This window comes from Budorcas taxicolor, chromosome 1 (assembly GCF_023091745.1).
Source record: "Budorcas taxicolor isolate Tak-1 chromosome 1, Takin1.1, whole genome shotgun sequence".
NCBI lineage: Eukaryota > Metazoa > Chordata > Mammalia > Artiodactyla > Bovidae > Budorcas > Budorcas taxicolor.
This window is the reverse complement of record NC_068910.1, coordinates 9,542,187-9,563,687: the sequence shown is the minus strand read 5'-3', so window position 1 is coordinate 9,563,687 and position 21,501 is coordinate 9,542,187. Positions and strand designations below refer to the sequence as shown.

The 21,501-nt window shown below is 41.5% G+C and overlaps 1 protein-coding gene across 3 annotated transcripts in view; it reads right to left on the bottom strand.

The window, feature by feature from the left end:
* ARIH2 (ariadne RBR E3 ubiquitin protein ligase 2) overlaps window positions 1-21,501 on the bottom strand; it is a 36,790-nt gene that overhangs the window by 8,925 nt on the left and 6,364 nt on the right. For 2 of the 3 annotated variants that reach the window (XM_052646885.1, XM_052646880.1), the window contains exons 4-7: window positions 3,582-3,649; window positions 3,023-3,086; window positions 1,674-1,824; window positions 626-747 (exon numbers count right to left, since the gene is read on the bottom strand). In XM_052646885.1, the coding sequence (XP_052502845.1) occupies window positions 626-747; window positions 1,674-1,824; window positions 3,023-3,086; window positions 3,582-3,649 (405 nt within the window). Of the gene's footprint in view, window positions 1-625; window positions 748-1,673; window positions 1,825-3,022; window positions 3,087-3,581; window positions 3,650-10,463; window positions 10,510-21,501 lie in introns of all 3 variants that reach the window. The other variant, XM_052646887.1, reaches the window with a different exon arrangement.

The following is a 21,501-nucleotide window of genomic DNA, read 5'->3' as shown; positions in this document are numbered from 1 at the left end:
GAAGGACTCCAAAACTGACCACTGAGAACTCGAACAAATTGCCAAATCGCCCAAGAAGCAACACCCCTTCTTTGGGCCGAATCAGAAGGTGAAGGGAATAGAACAGCAACTCCCGAGATATGCCTGACTTATGTTTATCCCTTGACATACAATAGCTTGTATAAGTAACTCTGCGTAAGGTGCGGGGGGCGTGGCTTCCCCTGTGGCTCAGCTGGTAAAGAATCTGCCTGCAATGCTGGAGACCTGGTTTGATCCCTGGGTTGGAAGATCCCCTGGAGAAGGGAAAGGCTACCCACTCCAGTATTCTGGCCTGGAGAATTCCAGGGACTGTACAGAGTTGCAAAGAGTTGGACATGACTTTCACTTTCACAAAGTGGGTGTGCCTGACCATTCTACACAAGAAAGAACCCAAGGCTCAGAGAAGGAATCTAAGGGGTCAAAGGATACAGAGTGAGGAAGAAACAGACTTGGGATTTACTAGTACTCTAGAGTTTTCAAACTTTTTAAAAGCTGTGCAGCTCTTTCTTCAGATTGAAAGCATCTACTGGCAGCCTCCTCTGTACAGTAACTGGTAAGCATCTGATGAAAAGGAGGCTCAGGAAGACCAGGCAGCAGCTGGGCATACCTCCACATAGTCCCTGAAGAGGTAGCGCCTGTATTTATCTCTCAGTTCTTCATTGGGCAGCAATGGAAACACGAAGTCCTCTGGTGTTCGAAGTGGGCAGTCCTGAGCCATGCAAGAGACACCTGTTGAACAAAGACAACCGGATGGACAACTGTATCACAGGAGACACACCTATAATGTATTTGCTGAGTTCACCCAACAAACTCACGTTTTACACAGGGAACCCCAGCAGCATCAGAATTTATTCAAAGAGAGAAATCAATATATTTACATAGTGATGCAACTAAAATATTATTACAAATTTTAAAATGACAGATAATTCCCTGATGGTCCAATGGTCAAGACTTGGCACTCTAACTACCAGAGCCCTGGGTCAGGGAACTAAGATCCTGTAAGTTACACAGCACAACAAAAAGAAAAAGAAAAAACCCACAAAAACCAAAACCAACCAAACAACAAAAACAAGAGCAATTAAATAGTATATATCACAAATAGCACCGATTAAAAAAAACTGCTTAAAAAATCCCAGAGGGTTCTTGACTTACAATTTAGTTTTGTGATGTTTACTATTATGTGCATGTGATTACCGTCAACACAGTGAGCTTTTACAGATATAATTAATATAATGCTAATTTTAATATCATGAAGTCATAATTTAACAAAGACTCCTTTAACTCATCACCAAGTCTGATTTGTGCTTACCTAAATCACAGTAAACCCTCTAGGAGTTTCTGAGGTACGGCTGCCACTTTGAGAATCAAGATAGACAGGGTAGGCAGCTTAAAAGACAGTTCTCCCAAAAGGCAAGAGAAGGTAGCCTTGCCGTCACACCAGCAGTTACATAAATGCCCAAACATTAGCCTTGACTCTTGCATCTTGCTCAGGACTAGGGTAAACTTTGCCATTGTTCAGACTGACATGTTTGGAAACCAATGGTTCTGATTTTGAAAACTTCAGTTAGGTTCACAAGAACACCTGAGTGGCAGAAGGGGCAGGGCTGAAGCTGAACAGTTCCTGCCAGCCGCTTATGAGCCCCACGGGGACTCACCCACACCCACGCCGTCCTTGACGAGCACGGAGCAGTGCTGCTCCCAGCAGCTGCGGCAGAACTGGTGCTGGCAGGCCAGAGAGAGAAGGTTTTCCTTCCGCACAAACTGCATACACACTGCGCAGTGGTGAGGGGAGTGGGCTGGGGGCACCTGGAGGGAGGTACAGTGACGTGAGCCAGCCTGCAAGAAGGATCAGAACTCCACTGCCATGTGTGGGCTTTGCGAGTGCCAGTTCTGAGTGGAAAAAAATATATCAGGAAGGCTTCCCAAAGGAGGTGGTAGCGGAGCTAGGCTTGGTGAACCCTTAGATTTAGAGAGGGAGAGAGAAGATGGAAATGAGATCTCATAGTAGTTTATAATGTCAGGCTGAAAAGACCAGGATTTCGGAACTGTCAAGGTCCCGAGAGGTCATTCAATCTGCCTTCTGTTGGAGGCTACTAGGTTTCTTTTGAAAACTGCCCTCATTCAGCATGGCAGAGTTGCTTCTCAACAAGTACTAAAAACCCAGCCAATAGGTCCTTAGGGGCTGAAGTGTGAGCCTCTAATAGCTCCAGAACCCATTCTCTGCTACACAAACTCGCAAAGACAGTCTGGGGGCACCAGCCAAAGCCACAAACCAGTCAAAGCCCAACATGAGGTTCTTGTTAGTTCACTGGCCATACAAAAAGTAATTTGAGGAAAAGGACCATACTCTGTCTAGTAAGCTCCTGCAAATTCTCTAAGAGGCTGCGTAAGTTATGTGGTGATCTGAGCCCTAATTCTCCCCCATTCATTTGACAAATGCTGACTGAACTCTCAACAACAGGAAATCGCTATACACTGTAGGATATGATTCCTAAACTTAAAAAGCACTTACAGTCTACTATGGGAGCTAAAAAGATATGAGTGAATCACTGCAATATACATGTAAAGGTTGAAACATATAATTAAAAGAGTTTGGAGGGAAGTGTTCCCAGGAGACAGGTTTTGGGAGACATGGCTTGGATTCAGGTCTTTAAAGGTGAGTTCCATTCTCACGAGCAAAGATGGGTACAGGATCTGGACATTCCCAGCCAAGGAAGGCAGCAGCAGAGTTAAAGAGGCATGCAGTGAACGGGCACCCCAAGAACACGGCAAGGACAGAGCATAGGCTATATATAAGAGCAGAAGACGGGTGAAGCTGGAGGGGGCAGGCAGCCATTCACTCCTCGTCTACGAGGAAAACTTCCAAATGATGTCGGAAATGGAAGATTTAGGCCTGTACTGGAACAAGTATCTTGGGGATGCTGCACTATAAACAAAATAAGATGGTTCTCAATAACCGTGTGAGCCACAGCAAGAGCCACGTGTATCAGGAAGGGACACTCACATGTTTTGATGGATTGGGCTGAACTCGAGCCTCAACGAGCAGCTGGGCAGAATTAGACTTGTATCTACAAAGCAAAAAGCATAAAGGGAATCACAGCTCTGGTTCTGGAGGTATGGTGGTAAATGAGCTGACCTTTCTCTCTGAAGGTAATAAGCACTATGTCATGATGTATTTATTCCACTTGATGTGTCTGAAAGAAATACCTGGAGATATTGCCAAGTGTTATCTAGAAGGGCACTGATTAACATTAATGATGGCATAAAAACTCTGACCTAACTTCACTGTCCAACAGGGGTTTGGAATAGGATGGAACATCAATATGGTAAAATACTGTACCTTAGTTAAAATTGGGGGTACAGAAAGAATATGCTGAAAACATTGGAAAATGTTCACCATATACTGAGAGAAAAAAGGCTATACAATATGACCCAGTGTTTTAAAAATATAATCTGCACACTGTAAGGATATTCTCCATAACACAGACAATTATTACCACTGGGTGTGCAGGCAGAGAGAAGTTACAGACAATTCCATCTCTTCCTCCCCCAAAACACCTTACCTGTCCAGTATCTCGGCAACTTGCCAGTGGAAATTAACTAATATAAGTTTAGCAACTGAATGAGACACCTAGAAAGAAGAAAAAAAGAAATCAAATTATAATGCAGTTTTTTGTTTTTTTTTTTCCAGAGTGCTCTTACATTTTGAGAAATGCATACATTCCTCTCTACTGCAGGTCCAGGCTTGAATTTTAAAATCTTCCTCTTGGTTCTGTTTTATCTTTTACGTTCAGACTCTTAGAGTCTTAAGCAATTTCCTGGATCTCTCGATTTTTCAACCTTTATTTTCATTAGCAACCCTTCAAAGAAATTAGTTTCATTTCAAACTTACACAAAACCATCCTATCTACAGTAAATAAGGACCTAGAATCCAAAGTAAGCAAATGAGCTGTAAGTTCCCTGATGTGATTTATGTTTGCTGAAGCTGCTGTAGGAGGCCATACACAAGCACCTCCAGGTAGGCATGTTACTTGCAGAAGCTTTCCAGGCTTGAACTTCCTATATAAACCCAGAAAAACAAAACAAAACAAACAAAAAACACCCCTGGTTAAAACCTCTGCCTCTATAACAAAACTATTCATCCACAAAGACTACTATCACAGAATGAAAACAGAGACAAAGTATTTGGTATAAATGTTAAAATTCGCTTGAGAATAGCTTTTGGCTACAACTATATTTTTACAACCTGAAAATTATATTGTTTTATTATTTATTTTTGGCTGCAGTGTGCCGCTTGTGGGAGCTTACTTCCCTGCAGTGGAAGAGTGGGGTCCTAACCAATGGACCACCAGGGAATTCCCAAAATGAAATTTCTTGACCTTCCCAAAGAAATAGAACTTCAGCACCATACCTGGTCTGATCCCTTGATCTCAACAGCACTAGCAACAGCAACAAAGCCTCAGAATTAGCATCAGCCCCTCCATGTATGGAAAACGACACAGGCCTCCGCTGAAACTGAAAATTTTACTGATGACTACAAGTCCACTAATGACCAACTCAGAATATTCCAGCAGAGTTCTGGTGAGAATGGATAATGTGAAGAGAGGATGTGTCTCAGTTCAGTTCAGTCGCTCAGTCGTGCCTGACTCTTTGTGACCCCATGGACTGTAGCACACCAGGCTTCCCTGTCCATCACCAATTTCTGGAGCTTACTCAAAATCATGTCCATCGAGTCAGTGATGTGTCTAGCGCTTTATAAAGGTGAACAGATGTCCATCTATTCTTTCAAAGCCAACTGCTGAGGATTATCAATACATACAACACTGTAGGCACACGCACCTCCCACCAGCCTTCTACTGGAGGCACTGTGAGTGCCCACAGCATGGCCTCAGTGTATCACAGACTGCCAAGGCCTCAGTCTCCCCCAATTAATCCATTATGAATGTGAAGGAATTTTAAGACCATTAATTAAGGCAAAATATAGAATGATGGCACCCTGCCCAGTAATGGACACCAAGGAAGACCTACAGGGAAGTCAGGATACAAAGGGCCCTCTGAGCAAAAAGCAGCACAGGGTTAAGGAAGAGTACCTAGAAGAATTTATGCTAGCAGGTAGTCAGTCTCCGAAGAGAGGCCGCCTCCTCCCTGATCTGGGTCACAAGAGAGAACTGACTTCACCACTCTCTGTCACCCGCAGCGGTCTCCCAGAGGAAGAGATATCAGGTGATGTGGCGGGGGGGGGGGGGGGGGGGGGGGCGGCGGGCACTACTTAAGTTACCTTTAGCAAGAGGGCCAAGACAAATATATGATATTAAAACATTACAGATAAAAATCTGTCATTCTCAGAGTGCAGACAGCTGAGCTCAGGAAAGAACTAGCCAAGTATTCACACCATTTTCCTGTGTAATGCTCAGAGCTCCACAATCCATTCTAAATCTATTAAAGTTGACACTTTGTAACTGAGGAAAGTCTTCCACTCTTCTTACCTGTTCAACTGCAGAGAACAAGTCTTCCAGCAGAACCAAGACAAACTATTGCTGGACTGTTTTGATCAAGCAACTGATAACCTGTGAGTAGTTAAGGTTATGTATTACCAAGAAGGACTTAAAAGTATCTATGTATGTATGTATGTATGTATGCATTATCAAGGAGTATTCATTCATTCATTCATTTTTGGCTGTGCCACAAAGCTTGTGAGATCTCAGTTCCCTGAACCTGGGTGGTGAAAGTCCGGAATTCTAACCACTAGGCCACCAGGGAAACCTCCCCAAGAAGAACCTATAATGAGGTCAAAATTCTTCCCAAAAGGGTGATAAACAACCACTGATAGTCAAAATAGACTAATGACTTGGGAAGGACACGTGACCATGTCACGTTCAAGACAAATCTGCGGTTCTATAAGATCAACATGTAATAAGAAAATTAAAAGTCTTATTTATGTATGAGGCTTTTTTCCATTTCTGAATACACTTTCAGAAACGAGAGCAGGGAAGAATACTTCTTCCAAATTTACTCTATGAAGCTAACACAACCCTGATAAAAGGCTGATTTAACATGTGAAAACGCCTAAGGCGATTCACTGAATTAACAAAGTAAAGGCAGGAAAAAACCCAAATGATCATTTCAGTAGATACAACAAAACTCATTAGACAAAATCAAGAAATCATTCAAGACAAAAATTCTTAGCAAATTAGGAAGAAAAATAGAACTGCTTAAATCTAATACAGGGTATCTAAGGAAAACATTGTACTCTATAACAACACAGTGAATGCTAAGATCAGGGACATGACAGGGAAGACCACTCTCATCATTTCATTTAACACTGTACTGATGGCCCTAATAAGGCATGGGGGGAGAAAAAACGACACACATAAAAAGACACAAAACTACCAGTAGAACTAATAAGTTTAGTACGGTTAAAACAACAGAATGCCAATATATAAAAATCACAAATGTGTTTCTACATAGCAGCAAACAAAAATTAAAATTTATTGATAAAACTAAACTGTATTGATAAATATATTTTATTTAACCCAATATATTAAAATATTTCAACATGTTAACGCACTGAAAATTATTAACGAACTACATTTTACATCTTTTTTTTCCATCTAATTGTTCAAAGTCCATTGTATTCAGAATTATAGCACATACCAATCCAAACTGGCCACAATGCCCAGTGGCTACATGTGATTGCAGCTACCAGAATGGACAATGCAGCTAGACAGAACACAGCAATCAAAATTAATCAAAATCAAAGCAGGGGTTAGGGTATAAATTAGTAGTTGATCCTAAAATGTATGGAGAGGACCCTGAATATCCAAAGCAACCGTGAAAGAGCAAAGTTGGAAGAGACTTACACCATCTGACTTCAAGACTTACTATAAAGCTACAGTAATCCAGACAGTGGGGTACTGGCTTAAGGACAGACATATCTATAGATCAATGTAACAGAATAGTAAACTCATACACTTATGATTAATTTTCTACTAAGGTACCAATGTAATTCAACAGATGATAAAACAGTCTTTTCAACAAATGGTTCCAGAATAACTGAACATCACTATACAAAACTCAGAACTTAAAAGCTTAGTTCATGTCACACAAAAATTTCCTCAAGATAGTTCACAGTGTTAAATGAAACTAAAAACTATAAAACTTTCCGAAGAAAATCTTTGCAATCTTGGTTTTTTAGGTACAGATTTCTTAGCTATGACACTGAAAGCACAATCCTTAAAAGAAAAAATATGATATACTGGAGCTCATCAAAATTAAATTTCATTCTTCAAAAGACATTATTAAGAAAAGACGAGCCACAAAATATATGATTTGCAACAGAAAAAGTAATTGCAAATCATATATCTGATAAAGGACTTAATTCAGAACATATAAAGAACTCACACAACTCAAAAAGCTCAACATTATTAGTCATTAGAAAGAAAGTGAAGTCGCTCAGTCATGTCCGACTCTTGGCGACCCCATGGACTGTAGCCTACCAGGCTCCTCTGTCCATGGGATTTTCCAGGCAATAGTACTGGAGTGGATTGCCATTGCAAATTAGAACTATAAGATACTACTTCACACTCACTAGAACGATACAGAAGACTGACAATACCTAAGTGCTGGCAAGCAAGTGGAGAACCTATAACACTTATATAATGCTGGTGGGAATGTAAGATAGCAGAGTCTCCTCAGAAAACAGTTTGGCAGTTTCTTAAAATGTTATACGCGATCCCACTGCTAGATATTTATCCAAGTGAAATGAAAACATGTCCATGCAAAACCCTGTTATACAAACCATCACAGCAGCATATTTCATAAGAGCCAAGACCTGGAATCAACCCAAATGTTCATCAACTGATGAATGAATGAAAAAACAAAATGTGGTATATATCCATAAAATGGAAAATCCTCACTGGGCAGTAAGAGGAAAGCATTACTGACATGTGATACAGCATGGATGAATCTTGAAAACATGCCAAGTGAAAGAAGCCAGACACAAAAGACTACATACTATAAGATTCAAGTCATATGAAATTTCTAGGAAAGGCAAATCTATGCAGACAGTAAGATGGTCAGTAGTTTCCTGGGACTGGGATTGGGGACCAACTACAAATGGATATAAGGGAACGTTTTGGCTGATGAAAATGTTCTATAACTTGGATTGTGGTGATGGCTGTACATTTGTTTACATTTACTACAACTCTTCTACTGGTACACTCTAAAATGGATGAGTTTAATGGAATGTAAGTAATACTTCAATAAATGCTAAAAATAAAATTGATCGATGGACAGACACATGATAAAGTAAATGCAGGAAAAAGTTAGCACCTGTATAATTTAGACGGTAGATAAATGGATACCTACTGCACAATTCTTTAAAAGTCTTCGTATATTTTAAATTTTTCATGAAGTTGGAGGGAAAGTTTGCCAACTTTAATTCAATGGCAATCTTCTGAATAAACAAATGTCACAAGAAACAGAGAGCTGACCCTTACACCACTGCCTCAAAATAGTTCATTTTGATCTTTTATGTACTCCTCAGAATGAAAACATCCCCCTCAGAGTTTTGAACATACATAGTTCTGACCAAAGATTAACTGACGAGACAATGTGAATTTGAGTATAAGCAGGCCTGTAATGCCAGTAACTTCACAACACTCCGGCTCCCTCTAAACCTCCCACACCAAGGCCTCGAGGGAGGGAGGGAAAGTAGCGGTACACAGTTCATCAAACACTGAAGGGTCCTGAAGTCCCTGGGTGGTCCAGAGAAGGCTTTCAGAGTCAAAGATGGAGTCAGAACACGGTCAAGTGTAGCCCATCTTCCTTGCCTTTCCCTCTCATTCCCTGTGCCTTCAAACCTGACCCACGATGGGTCAGAAGGCCCTGGAGAGCATCCTGTGAAGCTTGAAAGGACCGTGGGGTCACCTCTGTCATCATCCAGCCTGGACTCTGCTCTGCATTGCCCATCCAATCTGGCTTGGCTTGGATGACATTTACAGTCTCAACACCCTCAGATGGTTTTCAGATCTTTATTTCAGGAAGCACTTGACTACGTGAATGTCAGAAAGGACTTGGCCACTGGACATCACTATTTCCCAGAGGTTGCAGGCAAACTTCTGTCATTCTCCGTAATTTGTGTTTGGGAGAGATCTTTAAAAAGCTACTTCCCATATACAGGCCCTCAAAACATGGTCAGTAGTTACCACCTGTGCAGACACCTAAAGGTGTAGACGACTGTTGGGGAGTCAAGCTCTCCTTTCTGTTTTTTTAATAAACAACATATAAAGTGTCCATACAATTCTATCCCGGCTTGACACGCAGGGTTTGGTGGGGTGGGTGGGGAGGAGGTGGACCTGAGGGGGAAATCCTGGACAGCAGCCAATGATGCTAAGATTTTCTCACAGAGATGCAGTGACGTGTACATGAGGATTTTGGCTGCTGTTATCAGCAAGCCATTCCTGACATGGCTAACAGCACACAAGTCCATAACCTCAGCATTTCAGGAGATATTCTGGACGCACTTTCTTCTGGGATCTAAGGGCTTCAGAGACCAGAAAAGTGAAACAGTGTAAACAGTGAATTAGAGCCTGTCAACTTGGAATGGAGACTATCTTGATAAGATAAAACTTCTGGATCTATGCAGCCTCTGACCCACTCATTACAAGGAGACAGATGCAGGATTCCAGGAGCTTAGAAAACGCAACTCCAGCAGCAATTTGGTTACTGGCTTACATTTTAGCCTTCCTATGACTTGCCGCCCCGCTCTATGTTTCAATTTTCTTGTATGTATTTTCTGTTAGGTCCCCAAGTAGAAAGCAGACTGTGGTGAATCTGTTTTTCAAATCACAGGACCCCGGGTCCACCTGAAGTTCATTAGTACATAAGAGCCTCAAATTTCTTTTCTGATTTCCACCAAACTCTTTCCCCAGAAAAATTCAAGTATCAGAATTTTATAAATTAATCACTGGAACAAACATCTTTGATCCCCTGACCACGGAGCACTTAAAATACCAGAGGGAGATAAACCCTGCCATGGAAGGAGACGCTCAGAACATACAACATTCTGGATCCTTTCCAATACACAGCCAACATCTATCTTTGGGGAAAACGTATTCAGAAGTTCAGGAGATTTAACCGTTATTACTTAACATCCCAGAGCACTTGGATTCTATACGTTTATTATTCAAATAATGCACAGGACATGCTAGTTTGATATAAGGATCAAGGCACATACTGAATAGCCTCCATTCCTGACAACAGCTCCCCAGGAAAACCCTGAGCATCGTTACTGCTTCTTCATCTTTTTTGTCTCCTATAGTTGGTTCAAGCCGTCCAGTCCGTGGGGACAAGTTAACAGCACAGCTTGCAAACAGATTTTTTCCCCCAGAAAACAGAAAATTCAGCAGCCCACCAGAACTGTCACCAGCCCTTCCCACACTTACCAGTGCCATAGGGAGGATGCAGCCGATGGCAGAGAGCATCAACGGCCTGAAAAAATACAGGTGGTAGTTTCAATTTTTATTTAGAATTCTTACTTGCCAACTGCCTGAAATCTTTTAAGGCTACCCGAATAGGGCTCCATGCCTCAGCCTGTTGTTAAGCCACTTCATGGTCCAATCACATTTGTTAACAAACACTAGTGGTCATTCACTAAAAGGCAGAGAGGAAGGAAAGGAGTGAACTGTCTGTTGGCCAGCTTCTGGGTCTAGGGTAGGAAGGGATGTAATTTAGGAAAACTAGCCGAAGGAGATCAAGACGGATGGATTCAAGTCTCGGAGGGTAGAAGGTGAGGTGAGAAAGTGCTGAAGGAATAAGAGAAAGAAGTAAGGTTAAAGCACAGAGGCAAAAGAGAAGGTGAACACCAGCCCAGAAGGGGGCAAATCAGCGGTGGTGGGGGTAGTGGCAAGACCCAGCCTTCGAGTCTAATTTCGGCGGTGGGCCTTCACCTCTCCCATACTTCATCCCTCCATACTCTCAGGCTCTAAGAGGTCCGCTCTTCCGCGCCTTATTCTAACTTTGCTTCCTTGCATTTTCTCTCCATGGAGGGAGAGCTGACTGGTAATTGAGGCACCCACATGTGATAAATGCTCTACAAAATCTGATTAATGAACACTAATTTGAAGATTTCTCTCCAGTCTAACCTTAATTTAGTTCTGTTATGGTCTCTGATCATTAAAATCAATGATCATCTAAATCAATAAATAACCTTAATTTAGTTCTGTTATGGTCTCTGATCATTAAAATCAATAATCATCTAAAGACCTGACTAACTACAGTTACTTATGAAAAATAGAATAAAACAAAAATACAAAAGTCATCCCTTCCTTGACCTTGAGGGTACTTTGTTTATTATGAAAAACTCTGGGCATCTACATAAGTGAAGAGTATGATGAAACCCATATACCCATCACCTAGTTCAAACATCAACTCAGAACCAGGCTATACCTTACCTACACCACTACCCTCGAGATTATTGCAAGGTAAATCTCAGCCAGCATATCTTTTTGGGTTTGCATTTCAATGAAAATCTTCTGGGAGATACTTAGTTCAAAAGACAGATTACAGCCCCTGCTAGAATTCCATATGGTTTTCCAGGAAGGAGCCATATACAGGTAAGATGACTACTACTTTAGTGAACCAAAGTCCTATCAGTTAATCACAACCAAAAGAAATGCAGATAGGAGCTCATAGCCAATGAATAACACACAGTAGGACTAAAAGCCAAGTCTCCTACCATATTCCTGCAGCTACAAGCCCATCTTGTCTATATGTGATTTCAAATGATGCACTGTCTCTTCCAGCTCCGGCGACTGTGAGGAGGGCAAAGGAGAGGGAGTACCAGACACTTGTAGGGTATTCCAGCCAGGTTACCTCTCTTCTCCAGAGGGTACCTCAGAGCCTCTCATATCTTAGTGACAGAGCCACAAACTCCAACAGCATGTTTCAAAGACAGAGCCACTGACTGCTGCTGTCAACTATGCTCAAAACGTATCACATTTCTACACACCTATATGTTTATGTAAAGAAACCTCCATCGGAATGAAGCTCTTTTCTAGGGGAAGAGGTTTTCGCACCATTTCCCTTCTCTGTCGTACCTAAGCAGCTAGAACAATGCCTGTGCCAGTGCTAGGTCCCATACTTAACACTTCCCTCCGCCTGGCTCCTGTGGTCTCATCTGAAACCACTGCCTATTCAGCCTCCTCCAGAGCCCCGGCAGGCAGGCAGGCAGGCAGGCAGGCATCAAAGCCTTCCAAGCCCTCAGTGGGTGCACAGTCTAGCAGGAGAGGCCAGATACAGATCTAGAAAGGAAGGTTTAAAGGAGAAAAAAAAGAAGGATGGTGAACTGAGAGGTCTTTCAATGTGACAGGAATGGCAGAGATGCTGACAGGAGGTTTGAGGAACCAAAAATCAAACATTAGGGAGCAGAGCAGTAAAGAGTTCCCGCTGGAATCTGGAGAAACCACTTCAAGTTTCTCAACAGAGCAAGATAAAATGGTGTTTTCAGCGGCTGTGTCAGAAAATGTGGAATAGAAGCAGAAAAGGTTTTATTTATGCATACCTGCTTTCTGTCTTATCATTCTAAAACAGGAGGAGGCAGAAAATAAAGGCCAAAATTTTATGGTAGAGGTTAAATTGTTTTTTCCCCATCTTTCTTAGCATCTATCTAAAAGTTAAAACAACAGAAGATACTCAGAAACACTTGTTTTATTGAGAATCAACAAATTCTCAACCTATCCCAATTACAGCAAACTCTTAACCTACTCCAATTATCACTGAACAAAAAATAAAATGGTTCATAAAAAGCATTTTGATGCAAAGGAACAATATCTGCCACTCCATCCCACCGCATCCTGATCCTCTCCCAGTCTTCCTAGCCAGGACAAATCTCTCCCAGTCACTTGTCTGGGTTCTCCTGGTTGTTACCAACATCGCTGAGCATGCCCATAATTCTCTACCTATGCCACTCCCGCCCCACTCCCATCCCAGCCCCAACTTCTGAATATTTAAATCACTATTTTCAGTTCCTCTATCTGTAGCCTTTGTAATCTTAAGACATTGTGTACAGGACCAGAGTTGCATTTCCACCCCTGAGCTTCTAATAGCACTCTCCTTGGTCCACTCAGAGAAGAATGTTTGTACATCTGGCATAAATACATTATCATTATTAGTAGCTGCCAATCACGCACACTTGTGCCACATGGTGTGTTTGCTTTGTATTTATTTGGCTTCTGATTTTTGTGTGTAGTTTTTCTGCTTTGCATGGGAATTCTAATTCCCTTCCCCCCTGTGAAGAATTCTATGGTTTCTCACCACATTCCAACCATCTACCAACTTCTTCATTCTATCAATTGCTAGGAATCCACCTCACTCCTATTCGAGAAGAAATTTTTCCTGGATCCCACCAAGTTTCTGTTCCAATCTGTGCTGACCATTTTCCAGGCCTGCTACAAGCAGAACATGGGATTTTTCACTGGACTGCTAGGTTAGTTTAATTATTTCTTGAATTATTATTTTTCTTTTTGATTTTCATCTTGAATTACTTCAGCAAAGGTACAGGAGAAGTACATTTTTGGAGTCCTTGCTCATCTGAAAATAAGTTTATTTTTGCAATGACAGAATTGTAGATTAAAAATTATTTTCCCTCAGGACTTGGAAGACCATTGCACCACTGTCTTCTGCTTGTCAATGCTGGAGACATGATTCCCATGTCTTTTAGAAGACCTGGTGTATCTTTACGGAAACCTTTAAGGTTTTCTGTTCTTGCGTTTCTGAAATTTCATAGGGACAATTCTGACAATGGCTCTTCTTTACCCTTCTGGGCAACAGACAGACACTTTCAACATGAAAACTGTTCCTCCCTCTGGCTCTTGGAAATCTTCTTCTTTTCCTTTTTAAATCTTTTCTTTCCTTCATTTTTTTTTGTTCTCACTTGCCACAAATTATGGTAAATCCTGGGTATCTGGATTGAATCTCCATGTCTCTGGTTTTTCACACACACACACACACACACACACACACACATACACACACATATATATATAGCCTGTATTTTGGCTTTATGTTGAGAGATTTTCTTGGTTGTATCTTCTGATCTATCTATGGTATATTTTTTAGCTTGGCAAACCCATAATTCATCTCCACAGGTTCTTTTCTGCTTTCATTTTCTTCCTGACGGCATCTCTGATTGTTTTATAGAAGCCACATCTTCTTGAGTACCTTGACAAATACTAAATAGTGCACTTTTTTTTTTTAATAGTGCACTTTTAAAAACAAGCAAAATTACTTATTGGTCTACATCAATTACAGTCAATTCCTCTGTTTGTCTTTCATTATGCATGTTTTCCTCAAATGTCTGGTGATTCTTGGTTAGAATCACCGTTCACAATAAAGGGCAACAAGGGGGATGAAGTACTGATATAGGCTACAACTTGGAAGAACCTCAAAAACTTATCCTAAGAGAGCCACCAGACACACAAGGTCACATATTCATGATTCCATTTCTATAACATAGATAGGTAAATCCAGAGATACAGGAAGCAGATGTGTTGTTGCCAGAGACACAGGGAGTGGAGAGTATACATGCTTACTGGGTACCAAGTTTCCGTCTTGGGGGTGATGAAAATGTTTCGGAACTAGATGAAGAAGACGACTGCCCAACACCATGAGTGCATTAACATGCCATTGAACTGTACACTTTCAAATGGTGAATTTTAGGTGGATGTTACAATTTGTAAAAAGGGAGTCTCAGGAAATGAACCCTAACTCTATGCACATGAACAGAACCATGCAACTGCCAGGCTTCTCTTTAGGGTGACTGATCAGAAGCAGCTATTATTCAAGACTCAAGGGCTCCCAAAATGACAAATAAAGATAGCTAAATCTGACCTTCTCTAAGTGCCTGATTTCCCTAAGATTATCTAGATTATTTTGCCAAGAGAGACCAAGTGGGGGCGGGGCTGACTGTTCCACATACACACCTTTAATTAATCCTCCCATCTGCAGCACATTTATCTTCTCCAAGCTAAGTCAGTCAGATCAAAGCCCACAACCTCTTCAAAGACATGCTGAACAAACCGGCTCCCATGAGCAATGATGTCCCATATGTTCCCCTTACATGTTCTCTTTGTTATTCTGTGTTTGTAACATATATTTGCCTTTACCTTCATTTTCATGGTATTTACAAATGGAGAAGCACTTCCATATTTACTTTGTGCTCTTTAATAATCTTCCTGCCCTCCTCAGCTTACTGGGCAATCATTAGTTTATTTTCCTTTATAACAGACAAGTTTGCATTTTCTAGCATTTTATATGATTGAAATCATAAATTGCTTATTCCCCCACCACCACCCCTGAGTCCCCTCATGCAGCATATTCTGAGATTTACCAATGGTACTTGTATGAGTGGCCCACTCTTTTCATACTGATGAGAGCATGCTGTTCTACGGGGACATCACTATTTGTTCATTCATCTGTTTGTAGATATTTGGGTTGTTTCCAGTTTTTGGCTATTGCAAATCAAACTGCTATAGATAGCCAAATACCAAACAAACGGAAACAAATGCAGAAAGGACAAATGTATGTGAGGGCAGCCAACCAACCTGAAGCAAAGACTTGAGGTGTTCTACTCGAGTGTCATAAAATAAAAAGCCTTTAAAGTATTCACATTGTATTTATGATTGCAGATACTACTAGTCATTTTCACAGCTACTCATTATCAACATGGACATAAGAACCCACTTGTATTTTGATAGGGCAATATGAAGTTATGTTTAGGTATCAAAAATATTACAGGAATCCTATCCAGTTGGTGAGTACAGGTGGGCAGTTTACATCCTACTCCCATTCTGGTTACAAAACCAGTGCACTCCAAATGTTGGATGCATCTTTCCAGCAGCCAGAAGAGGGTGTACTGCCCACTCCTCACTTCAGTAACCTGGATCGTTTCACAAGTGTTTTTGTATTTCCACAGGAATATAATGTCAAATACCTCATCTCACCTCTGCAGATTCTGTTTTATTACATCTGCACGAAGTTCAGTCTTCTATATAAGAACTGCCAAAGCTAAATCTGACATGCACACCAAGCTGGGAACCACACATCCACCAGGTATATACTATCTATATTTGAAAGTCAGCTGGCTTCATGGAAGCCCTTAAACAAGCATATCGTCTATTTACAAACAGAAACATATAGAAGTAGAGCCTTGGGGTTAGATGCTCAACTTTTGCAATTATTGGCCTGGGCTTATTTAGACAGTCACATCAACAACAAGCAATACTTACTGAGATCAAAACATAACCAGGCACTGTTGCTTGGTGCGGTTTATACAAAGAAAAAGTATGGACCTTTATCTCAAAGAGTTCAATTCCTGACAAATAAACAACTAGTATCAGTATATATCAAGAAACATGCAAAAAGGGGGGCAGAGGTAAGTGTCTGAATCTGCCTGGAGATCAGAGAGGGCTTTACAGGAGAAAGGAGCCAAGGGTAAGTCCTCAGTTTCCAGCCTGGTGGATGGTGGTATCACCGATGAAGATAGAGAATCAAGAAAGCCAGGTTGGATGGCACTGGAATATTGTAAAAGGCAGCAAGACTGGAAAATGATGGTGAGCACACTGAAGAGACCAGTAAAAGTCTAAAACAAAGGAAAAGGAAATGTGTGGGTAGACCATGTACTGGGCAGGAAAGAAACTGCCAGTCAAAGAGAGCAGCATTCCCAGATAGAGACCACTATTTGTTCACGACTATAAGAACAGCTCTGTTGTCCTGTTAAACTCTCCAAACAAACATCTCGCTCTTCCTGCATGTTCTTTCCTCTATTTATGATTGATTACTTGTGGTTATCACAGCAAAACCATTTTATGGTTATAAAGGGTTATGATAGTTTAGAGAAAAGAGAACACAACACAAGCTTCGAATTCTGAAATTCATGTCAGTTTAAGTAATCAAGCCACAGCAGGACACATTTCAGGTTAAGCAGGATGCGAGGCTTCCTGCTGTCTCAGTCTGTACCTCTTCTCAAATCTTTGCTCTAACTCTTCCCTTTTCAGACAGAGAAACCAAATCTTTTACATTTTCCTAGGGCAGCAGGGGAGCGAAACTGGGGCAGAGCAAAAGTTAAAGTACTTGGGAATTCCCTGGTTGTCCAGTGGTTAGGGCTCTGTGCTTCCACTGCAGGGGCCACAGGTTTGATCCCTGGCTGGGGAACTAAAGATCCCACATGGTGTGTGGCAAGGCAGGAGGCATCTTAAAAACAGGATCCTTAGTAAAGGATCTCAGAATTAACTAAGCCAAGCAAGCTAGGCACTTCAGTAAGGAGTGCTGTCAATGCAGGCAGGAGACCAAACACTGCAGTTCACTAGAAATGCAGAAACAAAAGACAAGACCATAGTCCCCTATAACCTCTTCCTGGTCCCAATTCAAAATTCGTGTTATTTTTACTTTTCTTATCACAGACCCACGCGAAGGACATCAGAGTATTTGGATGAAGGCAAGAGAGCCCGAAGTCCATGATCCGAGTACCGCACGCACACTCCGAAGCGTCAGTCAGTAACACATCACCCAGAACCTTCTGCAATTTGGTTCCTACCCAGTGACTCGAAACGCACAATCCTGAGAATGTGTTCCAAGGAACCACAGCACACATGTGACAGCAATATTCTCCTTATTCAACTCTTGCCCTGCTTCTATCATGACCATGTTTAAACACTCATGAGCCAGGCACTTTACGTGCATTATCTCACTTAACGCTGTGAAGAAGGTATTAATTATCATTATTTTATAAATGAGGAAACTGAAGCTTACAGATGTTGAGAAACTTGCCCATGGTCATGTTATATAAAATGGCAAAAAAGGAAGCGGAACTCAGGCTAGCCTGACCGCTAGTAGTGCAGACTCAACACCACACGGGCCACATCCATGAAAATGCTCACAGCAATGTAACCAGTCCCTGTAACTGTAACACACAAGTACTCACCTAAATGCCTAATGGGGAAAGCCGGAGCAAATTATGGTTCAAAAACAAGACAATGTGTTATACATAAGACAACATATGAGGAAGTATAAACAAGGGGAAGTGTTTGAAATTCACATTTTTAAAGACAGAATATATAAATACATGGACATAATGAATACTAGAATGGACTGTCACCCAGAGTAGAGATTTTCCATGTTGTTCACAGCTGTTTTCCCAGTGCCTAACACATAGCAGATGCTCAATAAATACTAGCTGAATGAATGAACTGCAGAACAGTAACATATCTATGAATATGGACAAGACCTATGGGATCATAAGCAAGGAAGAAAGCTTTTATTTTAGGCTAACGAAATTATGAATGGTATTCTTTAGTGGAATTAGAATCACCCCTTGATTACACAGTTCCTAAGGCAGTGTGCAAGTACAACAAAACGCCAGAATGAAAGCTGGCCTTGAATCTCATGGAGAGCTTCTTTTCCAAAAGGCAGGGAACATGTGGTACATGGTGCCAGGTACACAGTGAGGGCACAAAGTCAATGATAACAATAACCTTTCTAAGCTGGCCAGACAGGGATAACTCTAGCACTAGTTGCTCTTAGGCAATTCTCAATGTCACTCTGGACATTTCTCATCTCCCTTTAAAAAATACATTTACACACCAGTAAAACACTTAACAGACTTCCAGACTAAAAAGCATGGTGAAGTATGTCAACACATCCACTAACGACCAACTATTTGAAACACAGGAATTTAATCTAGATTCTAGTGAGATAGAGGCACGCAAAGAAACCTGACATCAGATCATAAAAATAGAAATCAGACGGCCGCTCAGCACACAAACATTCAGTGTTACTGGGCCCAGCTTAAAGACACTTTCCCATGAGTAGTAACATGAAAGCAACCATTACTTGCTTAATTAATGAATGTATAAATAAAAGTAACATGTTCTTACATTCAGCTATACCGGGATACAAGAAAGTTAATTTAATAAATACAATTAGTCTTTTCCAGATGTTATATAAGAACTTAGTGCTACTTGAGAGAAAGGATAAATATAAGGTAATTCATGATTCACCCACAAAAGGGAAAAATGACCACAGAAGAACCTGGAGAGATTTTCCAGCCACAATTTGCTGAACAGCAAGTATAAAACAAATTCAAGCAAGAGGGTGGCAGAATAGTCTTCTGGGGAACATTCTCCCAGCTCTACTGCAGTTAATATAGCAATTCATGAGGCAAGAACTATAGTAAAAACACTCACAATAATCAGTTTATATCTCTAACCCTATTTGAGGAAAACCAGGCTTGAGAAAAGCAGCACAGTTCAGCACTGAAGTTTAAAAAACTCTAATTCTTTCCTTCAACAGTAAAGACACTTTAGGTGGCATTCACGATCTTCTATTTCATTCCTTTTTACCTGTACATCTGAGTCTCCACTCCAGCCCAGAAGGTAACTTCCCGCCGCCATGCCTAACTGACCCGGGGCATTCTGTTACTCCCACTCCTGCCACATCCCATCTTGAGGTTCTCTTACCCACACAAAGCTCACAGAGCTCACAGCAGCTCCACGGACCAGATCTAGTCCAAAATGGACTCTTTCTTTTTTCTGAAGCCTGGGCGGGGCTCTGAGCAGCAACATCCCATCTTCCCTGCTCACAGCCCTAACAAGCTGCTGAGAGAAGGAACACAAGGCGGCAGGCACCTCCAGCCCATCAGCAGTCAGACCCAGCAAAGGCTTTGTCTGGGGCTGGACCATGGCTGAGCCCCTTCTTGAGCAGCCTGACTGCAAACGCCCCGAGATTCAAGGAACAAGTACCAGCAGAATTCACTGAATGACGAAATTCTTCCAAGTTAACTATACCACATTTTGTAATAGAAAGGGGCTGTTATTACTAGAGAAGGCCTCCCAAAGCTATCGCAGCAACAATACTTTGTTGTGTAAGCTTCATATAAAAGACCAGCAGGTAAAGAAGGTAACTTTGCTCATTTTTTAAAGACTCGAGTATCACTAAAATATTCATCAGAGATTTCCCCCCTTACATCACAATCCACCTCATCCGGCAATCATTTCATCTTTCACCTCTATTCCATTTGTGTAGGATGATAGCTCGTTCTCGAAACAAGGCTTCTGTTTTGCCATTATTTGAACATCAGCAGTTTTCCCTCTACCCCATAACAGGTAAGCATTTTCTCCTTTGTCTATCCTCAGCCCTGAATTTGATTTTTCTGGGCACTTTCTTTTCTCTATTAATGATCTTACTCAAGGACTGGTTGCAGAATACATATAGGAAGTTACCCTCTGATAGCAAGGGCCCTCACTAAACCAAAAGCCCAATGTCCCAGACAGCTGGGAATTTTCTGCCTAAGAGACTGGAAATCCCAAAAGGTAACAGAAGGTTTAACTTTATGTTAGTCTATGGCTCATCCATAGGTGACTGCCAGAACACAAGAGTGAATAACACCGATCAGTGGCTAACTGATGCCACTTCTCAAACTCAGCTTTTGCTCATGGACAGCTAGCTGTTCATGAGGCTCTAATTTGAAACTACATACACATCACATTTCCTATTAGCTAAATAACACCTAAACCGTATGAAAGAAATATCTCAGTAAGTCACGAGTGTGCAAACAGCTCGTGATTGGTGAGGGAAATCAGTAGTGACCTGGGTGACGATTACTGAGCTCCTTTCTCACAGACACATGCAACAGGAGTGAGAGTAGCTAAAGCACCTGTGAACACCGTTCTGTAAACGCGATACTTCAATGGCTTCCTCTTACCTCAAAAAAATTTCAAATACAAAAGTAAACCCAATGCTAGGTTTTAGCCAGCCTGAAAGAGGAAGACTGTGTGTGATTCCTTCTTCCTGTACTCTTGACCAAGCCGTTCCTGCCTGTCCTCCTTGGTCAAATTCTTGAACCTCTTAGAACACCACGGAGCCCCTTACATGCAGCCAAGCCACCAGTAGAGCCAGGACCTTGGCCGCCCAGGCCGAGAATGGAAACGGTGTTAACGCACTTCTCAGTGAGGGAGGGGGAAAAAAATCCAGCTGCCTTTTCTACCATCATCTAGAATTTCATGGATTATTTTCCTCTCTGCTTTATTTTCCCTTTAACCCTTTCCTGGGGTTTCAACTTTCTTCCTTCTCTCTTTGCTCCTTCATCTCTGTTCCCAGTTTTTTTGCCGTATTTTTCCTGATCTTGTGCCCGAGAATAATGCCGTTTTACAACAGGAGAGGATGGACAGCACGGACTAGGGAACTGAGCTCACACCAATAAAACCAGGGACATCATCAACAGTTGACCAAATCCACAGTGCCCCCAGATTATTCAATGCCTGCTATGGATGAACACTGTGATAGGAATCACGGGGGAGACAAGATAAAAAAGTAGTTTCTGCCCTCTGTGACACAACAAGCAGTGAAGAGAACATCCCAAAATATGTGAAAAAGTAAAAACAACATCAAGCAGTCAGAAGATTGCACTATATGAGTTAATAAACTTGG